The sequence below is a fragment of the Cydia splendana genome, unplaced genomic scaffold (assembly GCF_910591565.1).
Source record: "Cydia splendana unplaced genomic scaffold, ilCydSple1.2 scaffold_59_ctg1, whole genome shotgun sequence".
Lineage (NCBI taxonomy): Eukaryota > Metazoa > Arthropoda > Insecta > Lepidoptera > Tortricidae > Cydia > Cydia splendana.
The window spans coordinates 692,976-705,385 of record NW_026946895.1 but is presented as its reverse complement, the minus strand read 5'-3'; the positions used below and the strand labels follow the sequence as shown (position 1 = coordinate 705,385).

The following is a 12,410-nucleotide window of genomic DNA, read 5'->3' as shown; positions in this document are numbered from 1 at the left end:
CTAGTACCAGTTGAATGTTTCAACCTACTAATTATTTGTTTTGCTGGTACCAGTTGAACATTTCAACCTACTAATTATTTGTTTTGCTAGTACCGGTTGAAAGTTTCAACCTACTAATTATTTGTTTTGCTAGTACCGGTTGAAAGTTTCAACCTACTAATTATTTGTTTAGCTAGTACCAGTTGAAAGTTTCAACCTACTAATTATTTGTTTTGCTAGTACCAGTTGAACGTTTCAACCTACTAATTATTACTTATACCAACCGCAGCATAGATGTGATGTACAGTTTACTTCTTGCAATTTATTTTTCTTGTTAGTCTGACTCCGACTTACTACTCAATTCATTTGATGCTGAGTTTACGTGTCTACTCCTACAGTAAAACAATAACAAAGCCCTCGGCATTTATCAATCTAAGTACGCTATCTATAGTTCTTGACTCACTTGACATCGTAACGGTCCTTGATTATTTAACTGGTCCGTTACCTGCTAGCATTGTTTATTATCATAAACAGCACATACCTATGTATATATAAATACATGTTAATTCGACACCAAGTTAACATCGATTCATACCCATATCGTGCTATAAATAGCATTTCAATTGATTATAACTGGTTATTTTAACCGAACAATATTTCTTTTAGGACATAAGGTCCATAAAATGTATACAACTATACCGACTTAATATGCAGGTTTCTCTATACGTTCCCTCATTTAAAAATATCTTAGTATTTAATTACACGACTAAGTAGGTCGGTATATTTTAAGTATGAACGCAACTCATAATAATCATGATTTCCGCGAAGGTAGTTTGATTATTTACCCTTTATATCATATGAATTCTAATATACGATTTTGAGTCAGAAAATAAACCATGTACCATCTGTATTTGTAACATGCAAACCATCAGCATATTCGTTTCTGTCATTTCATGGAAAAATTCATGGCTAATACGTCGGTGCCACATCATAGAAATAATGTAACCTGAGTACATTATTTTTTGTAGTGACCCCAATTATTGATCTATCTTGCATTGATTACACTTTTGGATTTACATTTGGTAACCAGGCTCACGCACAGTAGCCATTGTCAAAGAGTTAGTGTAATAAGCACGCGTATATTTCTTCTTTGCTTAGTAAACATTCCTCCCGAGCTGCGTACCATCAATTATTTACTCAATAATAGTTGTAAAGTAAACCACTGTTCTTATGTATGCAGTCGACAAATTCAACTGCGCATATACATATTTTTTTTTATTAACATTGATTGTAAACAAAACTATAAAATTAGGTATAGGTACTAGATCTACGTTTTTACAGTAATATTTAAATTCTGCATTAGTTCCTTTAATACTCCTCTTACGTGAGTTTGGAATTTCATAACCTACTTACGTAAGTACCGCCTATCAATATAATATAAAATCATTGCAGTTTTAATATTTTCGTATTATGTACAACCGTACGTCACTCGTTACACAGAATATCACCTCGCCCAAAATTTTGTATTACCTGAATACAATCGGCAGCTCGGGAGGAAATGGACAAATACGGTAGCTATTAGGTTAGGATTTCCATACCTTAGATTTGTTTTTTTTTCCGCCACCGTTACCTTCCCTTTCCGTATTTTTTTTGTAATATTTTACCCTCGTCGCCATCTGTGACGTCCAGGCTCCGTTGTGTACTGGGTGATCAAATGAAACAACTGTTATCACTCGTGCACTCCGCCAGCCCCCCGTACGCTATGACACTTCTCCACGGAGTGAAGCTAGCGGGTAGTTGCGTCGTACTGTTTATTGTGTATTCGTCACAAAGGCTATTATAAAAAAATACGACGCATACTTTGGAACGAAGGTCAACGTAACGTTGTTGAGATATAGATTTTTTACTCGTAATCAGGAGGATGGCGAGTCCATTCAGTCGTATGTTACGGCCTTGCGTCTCCTGAGCAAAAATTGTGAGTTCAGTACTTTGCAGGAGGACCTCATAAAAGATCGTATTGTATGCGGCATACGAAACTCCGTAGTGAGAGATAGGCTTTTGAGGTGCGACGATTTCGATTTGGATAAGGCTGTCAAGTTGTGCCAAGCTGAGGAGGTGTCACAAGAGAGCGGCAAGCAGATAAGTAAAAGTGTCGAGAGTTCCAGTTCAGTGCAGGTGCATGGTGTAGAAAGGCGCGCGCGACGCGGGGGCGCCGCGCGGCCGCCTCGCCGGGCATCGGCGCCCAGCGCGCGGCGCGGGCGCGGCGCCGGCGGCGCGCGTGTCCCGCCTCGTGAGTGCGCGGGTTGCGGCGGAACGCGTTGTGCTGACAACCGGGAATGCCCAGCTTCATTCGCGACTTGTTTCGCGTGCGGAAATCGTGGACACTTCTCCAGAATGTGTAAGTCTCGTTTTGTACAAACTGATAACGGCGTTAAAAAAGTGTATGAGATCGATCAGAATGACTCGTATAGTAGTGGTTCCGCCGAGTTAGAACCGTTTTACGTGGATATGGTGAAATGTAATGAAATGTAATAAAAATAAAAATCAGTGGTATGAAACCTTGTTATGTGAGAATGGCCCCGAGCGCTTTAAGCTTGATTCGGGTGCAGATATGAATGTTATTTCGTTAGAAAGATTTTTATCGCTAGGGTTTAATAAACAAATGTTACAACCGGTCAAAGTTAATTTGGAATCATATACCCGTAATGAGATCCCTATTATAGGCGAGTGCGATATAACTTTTTGGTATAAAAATAAACCTTATTCTCTACACTTCGCAATCGCTAACATGAAATGTCAAAGTGTGCTGGGACGGGAGTCTTGTGAAGAGATGTGCATGATAAAACGTATTTATGCCATAAACTTAGCGTCATATTCTGATCTCTTTAAAGGTTTAGGTTGTCTACCGGGTAAATATCACATTGTTGTTGACAAATCGGTTCCGCCGGTCGTATGCGCTAATAGGAAGATACCTCTAGGGTTAAGAGACAGGTTATCGGACGAATTAAAAAAAATGGAGGAATTAGGAGTAATTAGGAAAGTATCACATCCTACAAAATGGGTTCATCCGTTAGTACTTGTTGCAAAAAAGAATAACGGTATTCGCGTAGGCCTCGACCCGCGCGCGTTAAATGTGGCGGTACGTCGCGCGCACTACCAGCTGCCCTCGCTAACCGAGCTGGCCACGCGCTTGCGCGGAGCCACCTACTTCTCGGTGCTGGACGCTAATTCGGGTTTCTGGGTTGTGCAGCTGGACGAGGAAAGCGCTGACCTTTGCACATTTGCGACTCCATTTGGGAGGTATCAGTTCCTTCGGTTGCCTTTTGGCATTAGTTGTGCTTCGGAGGTTTTCCATGCCAAAATGCGGCAACTTCTTGAGGATCTTGAAGGCGTAGACAATTTCATAGACGACATTATTGTATGGGGTAAAACTCGACAGGAACATGATGAAAGATTGCATGCATTGTTAAACCGAGCGAGAGAGATAAATCTCAAATTTAACAAAGATAAGTGTAAAATAGCTGTTCAGCAAGTCACTTATTTGGGGCACATTTTTGACGCTGACGGTATGAGGCCAGATAGTGAGAAAATTAGGGCAATAAGTCAAATGCCGCCGCCATGCGATAGGAAGAGTTTAGAGCGATTTCTTGGAGCCGTGAATTATTTGTCCAAGTTCATACCTAATTATTCTCAACGAGCGACACCTTTAACTAACTTACTGAAAAAAGAGAATAACTGGCAGTGGGGGCCCGCGGAAAAAGGTGCGTTTGATGAGTTAAGAGAGTGTGTTTGTGGGGCCGGCGTACTGGCGCTGTATGACGTGACGGCACCAGTGACGCTCTCAGTGGACGCGTCACGTGACGTCCTGGGCGCCGTCATCCTGCAGGGCGGGCGGCCCGTGGAGTTCGCCTCGCGCACGCTCACGGACGCGCAGCGACGGTACGCGCAGGTCGAAAAGGAATTGCTCGCGATTGTTTTTGCTTGTGAACGATTCCATCAGTATATATTTGGCAGAGAGAAAGTAACCGTTGAATCAGACCACAAACCTTTAGAGAGCATTTTCAAAAAACCTCTCATGTCTGTCCCAGCACGCTTACAACGCATGATGCTACGTCTACAGCGATTTAGTTGTAACTTATAAGCCTGGAAAGTATATGTATATACCGGACACATTGTCTCGGGCGCCTTTGCCAGATCTGTATAGTGAGGGAGTACATAAAAATAACGTGTATCAGATACAACTAATAATTGATAACATACCTATTTCAAATGCGAAACTATCGTTAATTAAAAAAGAATCTCAACGAGACTCCGAATTTGTAAAGCTAGCTGAGTATATTAATATGGGTTGGCCCGACCATAAGTCGCAAGTAGCGCCTGAACTGAAGGTGTACTGGTCTTTTAGGGAAGAATTATTTATGGTCAATGGAGTGATTTTTAAAGATATGTCTGTGTTGATACCGCGAGTCTTGCGATCAACAATGTTAAATATAGTACACGAGGGTCATATGGGCATAGATCGATGCAAGCGGCCCGCGAGACAAGTGATGTACTGGCCTAACATGTCACGTGATATCGAGCTCATGGTGAGACGATGTGCTACCTGCCAGGAGTGCTCAAACGCCCCGCCTAAGGAGCCGCTATTACCCATTGCTATCCCTAAACTTCCGTGGGAAAAAGTTAGTGCAGATATTTTCGAAATAAGAAAAAAATATTTCCTAGTTTTGGTGGATTATTATTCCAACTATGTTGAAGTGTGCAGTTTACCAAATATTTCCTCCAACATTGTGATAACTAACATATTGTGATAAATACCCGACACTTTGATTACAGATAATGGGACCCAATTTAGTAGTCGCGATTTTAAAGAATTTACCAAAAAATGGGATTTTAATCACGTAACATCATCGCCAAATTATGCCCAGGCTAATGGAAAGAGTGAACGCGCAGTTCAAACGGTAAAGTTAATGCTCAAAAAGTCAATTTTAAGTGATAGCGATTTTTATTTAGTACTTCTAAACTACCGAAACACGCCCCGCGACGGTTTGAGCTCCCCTGCGCAGCTTTTGATGAGTCGCAGATTAAGATGTAAACTACCAGTTCATCCAGAATTATTAAAGCCGCAACCTGTTAACTCATCTGAACACGACACAATGTTACTTAATCAGCATAAGGCCAAAGTACGGTACGACGTACATTGTAAGGAATTACCTCCACTTGACATAGGAGATGACGTAGTATGTGTAGAAGGAAAAGCTAGGACTCGCGCCACTGTGGTGGGTAAAGCCGCGACTCCTAGATCGTATATAGTTCAAAATAAGATGGGAGGTAAATTCCGACGCAATCGTCGTCATCTGATAAAATGTATGGTCAGTGACGAGCCGGTGTCCCCGAATTCCGAGCCGCCGCAGCCATCAGCTGACTGCGGGGAGGAGTTCAAGGATGCCTGCGAAGATGTCGGTCAATCGGAAACATGCGAAAACCCGTCTTATGATAACGCTCATAAGGCAGATAATCAACAAACACATGCTTCCGATGGACCGACAGGCATAATGACGCGTAGAAAGGCGAAATTATTCGCCGAAAATCAGTCTAAGAAGTAAAATATGTTAAACAGAATTCAATTAAAAATACTCGTTACGTATATAGCCTACGCATAGGTATTTGTTATTAAAATAGCCAACTATATAACTTAATTATCAAATTAATTTATACTAAGTCGGAATAACCGAAGTAATTAGATCTTATTTAGTTCACCGTAAGGTTTAAAATCACCTGTCTAATTTTAGCATCATAGTAAAATTATGATATCACGGTTTCATTTTGAACCTTACAGTCTCTTATCTTCTCTTATTTAAGGTGTTTGGTGCATCATAGACATTATAGTTATACAACCGTGAGAACACATAGAAATAAGTTTCATTATGCTTTGAATTAATTGGCTAGTATTATACTTGCTTAGTAATAAGTTAAAGATAAACAGTTACTTCAGAAAAACCAATAGGTCGTTTAGACGTAGGTGTAAAAATATATCGGTCATACTTATAACTAAAATATATATAGGTATATATAGTGTAAGGTTTTCTGATAAATATAAAAAAAAAACGGGAATAGACTAAGTAATGTATATATTGATAAGATTGTAGAATGTAATGGGTTGTTGTGACAGATAAATTATGTTACAAAACAACAAATTGTTTAGTTTTTTAAGAAATTCCTTTTGGGGGAGATGTTGTAGGTATCTGTAAGTTTAGGGTTCTACCCTCTTATGTTTTAATAAATCAGTTGTTGTCATGGTATAATAATATACTCCGCCTGGTACTCCATTCCCGTCTTTTCTAGGTCACCTAACTGACACGGGCTTACGTCATCATGCGACAGCGCTATATGATAATATGCGATAGCGCTATATATAGCGGCCATGTTGTTGTGACGTAGCCCCGTGTCACTCTGGGAATGGAAGACCATGTTTTATTAGACTATGAGTTGTTGTCAAGGACTCGTGGTGTTTCATTGAATAGTACAAGGCCCTTACCCGCCGCCGCCGCGCCCGCCCCCCCCTGCACGGCCCGCGTTGCCCGTTAATAGCCGCCCGCTAGCGTCGTATGAACGCAAACATTATTTTTGTATTATCTGTTTATGCAATGGATGAAACTGACACAAATTCATATTTCTTATTAATCCCGCCTTTTATATTAATAAGATGTGAACTCTAGTAACTTTAATATTCTTTTGTTATGGTAATAGCCTGTTAGAACAAAATTATCACAAATCTTATGAAGCTATGCCTGAATAAGACACAAAAACATGTAATGTACATATTGACACGATTAAATGCCACGTCAGCAATTTTTTTTAACTTTAATTATTTTTTGAGTAATTTTGAATAGTATGACATAGTATCCGATTGCAATGGGCGTAATTGACACAAACTATGTTTTCACATTTAAAAAACTATCCTAAATGCGACACAGTTACATGTTTTCTCTCGAATATTCTTTTCTCCAAAATAATTCAAAATAAAAATAATTACCACAAATTATTAAATTACTTAAGAAGCAAATAATATCTGTGACACAAAACAAAATGTAAGATTAACATCTTAAAACAGTATTCGTAAGCGAAAAAATAATTGACTTTAATATTACTTTAAGTTAGGGATCAAAATATAGCCAGCGCAGCGCTACAGGACTAGTAGCATGCTCTGCTATGCCTATATGCCTACAACTACAAAACCACTAGTACCTTAATGTAATGTGGTAACTAGTTGGTAGTTTTTATTTATTAATTAAACTTCTGTGATTCGCCCTTCGTGATTACATTATACTTCACTTGTAGTAGCACGCGAATGTGCTGCCATCGTACACAATTTAGAGTAACATTTTTTAAGAAAAAATATCTCGCCTAAATTGGGGGTATTTCATACACGTTTTGTGTGGCGGCCATCGTGCACGTACTTTTTCTTTGCTAGCGAAATATTTTGTGTTTTAGCAAGTTTGTAATAGTGTTTAGTGTTTTTGGATAAAATGGGAAAACGCAAACATCGTGAGGAAGACGAGGAAGATTACTTGGAAAGGAAAATCCGAAGCCTTGAGAGGAAAAAATCGAAGATTCGTCGTAGGCGCCGTCACCGTAGTTATAGCCCCAGTACGTCCTCCTATACAGATAATGAATACGAATGTATGGACCAAGATATAGGCGAACCCGATCCCTTGCTAGAGGATTCGCAATATGAAGGTAAGTTTTCAGTTACCGTCGCCTAGTCATTTGACAAAATATGTCTTATGTACATGTAGCTTTGTTTTATTACGTTGTGCAATGAGTATAGTCTGTAAGGCTATTACCGACCCTAATTTATACCTTAGTTCAATCCGTGAGGTTGAACGCTGTATAAACGGGAAGCACATTATATTCCTAGAGTATAGTCCGTGAGGCTATGCCGGAATACATTATACTTAAAACACTTTGTTCCAATTAATTGTTATTGCTATCAGTCTAGACTACAGCCCGTGAGACTGTATCACGGCTGCCGGGTTTTACAAGTAATAATTAGAACTTTCGTATACGTACTGTGGTGTTCATCAATAAATAAGCAGATGGCTGGCAACACTGGGCGCATGATGGCGGCCGCTGTGTTACGGGCGCTCTGTATGGACCGAATAATAAATTGTTTTATTTACCTATAATAAATATAATTCCTCTAAAAGTAAACTAGATTAATGATGTTAAGTGAACATCACAAGTGGCGACGAGGTAAAACCGTGAGTACCTATGAAATTCGCAAATTGCAAATTGATGAAAAATTGGCGCCATATTGGTTAATTTGTAAACAGGGCCAACGATTTGCAAAACGAACGCATGTATATCAGAACAAAATAAAGTACAAAACAATGAAATCGTGAGAAATACAAGATATGAGTGACTTTCAGATGCCTGTAATGGGTGTAACTCGGAGGCGTATGAGGATTAGGAAATGGTGTATGGTTCTTTTGGACATTCAACCAAATAAAGTACATTGGTAGATGACAAATGTTGAATTTTATAATACAGTCTGTTGAAATAATAGAGCAATTCGTCAAAATTAATTTGATAATATAGAAATACCTAAGTATATGGAAATACAATACAAGATTAAGTTATAACTAAAAGTTATTTTTCTTTTTAAAAGGGAAGAATGGATAATTGTATCAAATATTAGATTCCTTATCTATTTCATATGGTAAAATACAAGATGTTCTATAAAATAATAACTTGTATTTTGTAGCAGTTTCTGTTTCAAATACTTCTTTACATTTTATGCAAGAATACATGTACCTATGTAGTTGCCTTGCAAACTATAAACGATGTACATATTCACCAGCAAAATATAAATTTACTTGTTTCCATATTTCCAAAAGGTCTAAGTACCTGCTGTAGGTACTGCATAGTAAAGTCTGTTTTGTGCTTGGAGTATGATGGTCAAACTAAGAACATTTGTGTTGACCTTTAACGGATCTCATGTAAACATTAATGATTCTCAAAATATACTGGCACAAATGATATAATTAATTACAATGTTTGTCATCTAGGCTATTCAATTCAAGATCTATGAGCGATTGCAGTGATTGTGTGTACATATATATGTACATAAAAATGCCAACAAGTTATTGGCTTAGGCTGATGCCGAAAGTATGATGTTAACAACTTGTACGCCAAGTTGTAATACAACATCATAAACCCCATAAAATGATGGGAAAAAATCGTTTGAAACGAAAAATGTCAAAATGACTACTGGCTGTTGCCGAAATGATGATGTTAACGATTTGTACGCCAAGTCGTAAAGGATAACATCATCAACCCCATAAAATGATGGGAACTAATGGTTGATCATGAATCAACAAGATGGTTAATGGGAAATTTCCATACCTACATATATTATGATGTTAAGGAACTCATACGGTTGAGTTTGCAAAGTAATAGCAACATTTAATGATGTAATAAATAATATACTTAATACCATGAGTAAATGGAACGTAAAGAAGTGAATGTGAGTTGTATTGTACTTTATTAGTTCTTAACAAATCCTGTAATGTGAAGCTGGCAAACACAAATTTGTTAGTAACATGGAATAGAAAAACTACTCAACCTTTCTTTGGGTGCTAGTTCTAGCGTAAGACAAAGACAGTATGATTTTGTCTCTCTATGGTTGAAATGAGACAGTCCCTGGCTAAACCACAGAATAATTAATAGTACTACCGTACAGAAAGGAAACTTCCTACAAAAACGAAGTTTGACAGCGGTTCAGGGTCGAATCATGCTGTCCCTTTATAATATATAGCACTATCCCTTTCGGCTATTTAGGGTTGTCAAAAATCAAATGATTATCTTATCTGTGGTCGTGCACGCAAAAGGAAGTCAAGTGGTGCCAACCCTAATAATTGCTCGGAGCAATGCTGAGCCGAGCGGAGCCGAGTTTGACCGAAGTCAGGAGTTTCGCACCCCTGGCTAAACTATCTATAGTACTATAGAGTCCATTGCTACTGTCAGATGTCACAGATGTGTCACTTTTGACACTTAACAGATAGAGATTGTTTCAGAACAATGTTGTGTGTTTAGTTAAATGTAATAAATAAAAGTAATGTTCCAGATTAGATTCAAGACAATATTGAATCTACTAGATTCTTATATGTACTCCAGGAATGTGTAACTGTGCTCGTTACAGTTTTGTGGCAAACATGGACTAACAGGTTGTGTAAGTTTTCAGGTTTCTTGACCATCACCAGATTTTCCAAACTTACGGAGCAAAATGTAGATATTGGATGTTGTTGCAAGTGTTAAAATCATGGATATGTCACAATATGTCCGAAATATAATATAAAAAAGTATAGTTTAACACATTCAGACTAGCAACTAAAATAAGTACAATGTTGTTAACTATATAATTATATTTGCAAGACGTCTATATAGGTGTTGTACGACATTTTCGAAGAAATATCAGTGACCAGAAATGGAGACTGGCTTAGCAGCGTGAAGTATAAAGATCTCATCACATATGGTATGTTACGAGCCATGTTTGGAAAGTATATTGTACAACCCTAAATGTCTGGAAATAGGGTAAGTGTAAGTAAAAGAAAATCTCAATGAAGTTTTGATTTAACCTAACTAGTGACTATGACAGAACTGTCAAATCATGAATGTCAGTGATTCAAGTCACATTGTCGAAATCAAAAACAAATTGGACATATCGGTATTCATATTTTGGACTTGTATCGTTTGCATTTGTAAAAGTACTGCTTTACTGCCTGCCTGTATATGAAATAATAAATACATTAGGTCCGGTGGTATAAAATCATCTTTTGTAAGGGATTATATGTTGTACCCTTATTAAACTCAATAATTCATGAAAATGTGTACATTACAAAGTAGCAATGAATATATGTGGTAAAATTACATGATATTAGCATTACTTAATCCGAATTATTTAAATGGATGTCAAAACAAACATCATTAGAATCCCCAATAAAATACATTTTTTATGGTCATACATTTATGCTTGTTATGCTATTTTAGCAAAACACACCCTTACAAGACAAACCATCCTACCAAAGCTGTTATCAAGCAAAACTGATTTAAAAAAAAAAAAAAAAACCTTTTTTTTCTTTAAGAAGTTATCTACTTAGTCTAAGTAGTTAGACTAAGTAAATACTCTTTTGGATGAGATCATCAGAATAAAATAATTACCTACCACTGTATAGTTGTATACTGCTTATACTACCAGTCAACAAGTCTACTGTATTAGTCAAGAATGACAAGATCAAATTATTAGTCCATCAACTTGATTAGTGATTAATGGTTCACAACAGACAACTGTTTGAATTTCTCATACCTACCCAAATAGGTATAAACACACCCATAGCGTAACAGATGAATTTTCTGTATTTCTCTTACAGGTGACAATGCCAAAGATATGTTGGAATATGCGGCTGACAACTGGCTACGTGCTAAACAGTCCATTTGGGATGTAATGCAAAACCATGTGCGTTACAGTATATCGCTTGTTCAGATTTCTGGCGAAAGGTCTGTGGAGTCCTGTTTGGTGTTTCCAAAGTTTGGTATTGGATTCTTTATTAAGTAAATAACGATACGACACGACATTGTATATATTTATATGACCAGACAACTGATTAAAATTTACAAGTTGTAGCGCCAGCTAGCTCGGGGTTCGGATGACTAGGCTATTTAAAAGTGAAAACGACACCGATAACTGAATAAAAGTGTATTATATTGAAAGTAATTGCACTGGTAACGTACATATGGGAAACTTATTAGAAATTAAGCACTAAATACTGTAGTGATTTACAAATTATCATTAGACACATATTAATCGTATCGCGTCGGTTGCCGGACTGCGCGGGAGCGGCGAGAACGTATCTGTATACGGTCGGTCACGCGCAGTGCGTCATGATTCGGAGCCGTGATTGGCTCATGCGGTGCAGCAGGTAAGTCGTCCAATCCGCGAGTTTCGTTCGGCCGGGCCGACGTTTGAGGTTGGCGCGTTATACACTCCCCCTCCAAGTTCCCAGAACGACCCGTTGGGGACTTGGTAACACTAACATCTCGCGCTAAGTTACGAGGGCGACCACGTAGTCGCCGTGGTTGGACAGGCACCGAAGGAATACCTTGACCTGGTGTGAATGGTGTCAAATCAGAACTATGGTATTTACCCAGGTCGGTATTGGTTTGTACGTCAGCTATAACATAAGAAGTTGGACTAATTATTTTACTAATGCGATAGGGACCATCCCGTTTTGGCATGAATTTCTTTGTTAAACCTTTAGAAGCGTTACTAAGCAAATGAGTGTCTACCAGAACTAGGTCATTTACGCAAAACAAAGGTGACTGCCGTCGGTGCTGGTCAGCGTCGCTTTTCTTCTGGTCCTGCTGGCGTACAG

General features: G+C 38.3%; 1 protein-coding gene across 1 annotated transcript; it reads left to right on the top strand.

The window, feature by feature from the left end:
• Positions 1-4,946: 4,946 nt before the first annotated feature.
• On the top strand, positions 4,947-5,582 carry LOC134805771 (uncharacterized). The gene has a single exon (XM_063778997.1). The coding sequence runs from the start codon at positions 4,947-4,949 to the stop codon at positions 5,580-5,582; it is 636 nt and encodes a 211-aa protein (XP_063635067.1).
• The last annotated feature ends 6,828 nt before the right edge of the window (positions 5,583-12,410 follow it).

What these genes read in the sequence shown, in the direction of transcription:
- LOC134805771 (XM_063778997.1), top strand. Translation starts at nt 4,947, where the DNA reads ATGCTCAAAAAGTCAATTTTAAGTGATAGCGATTTTTATTTAGTACTT.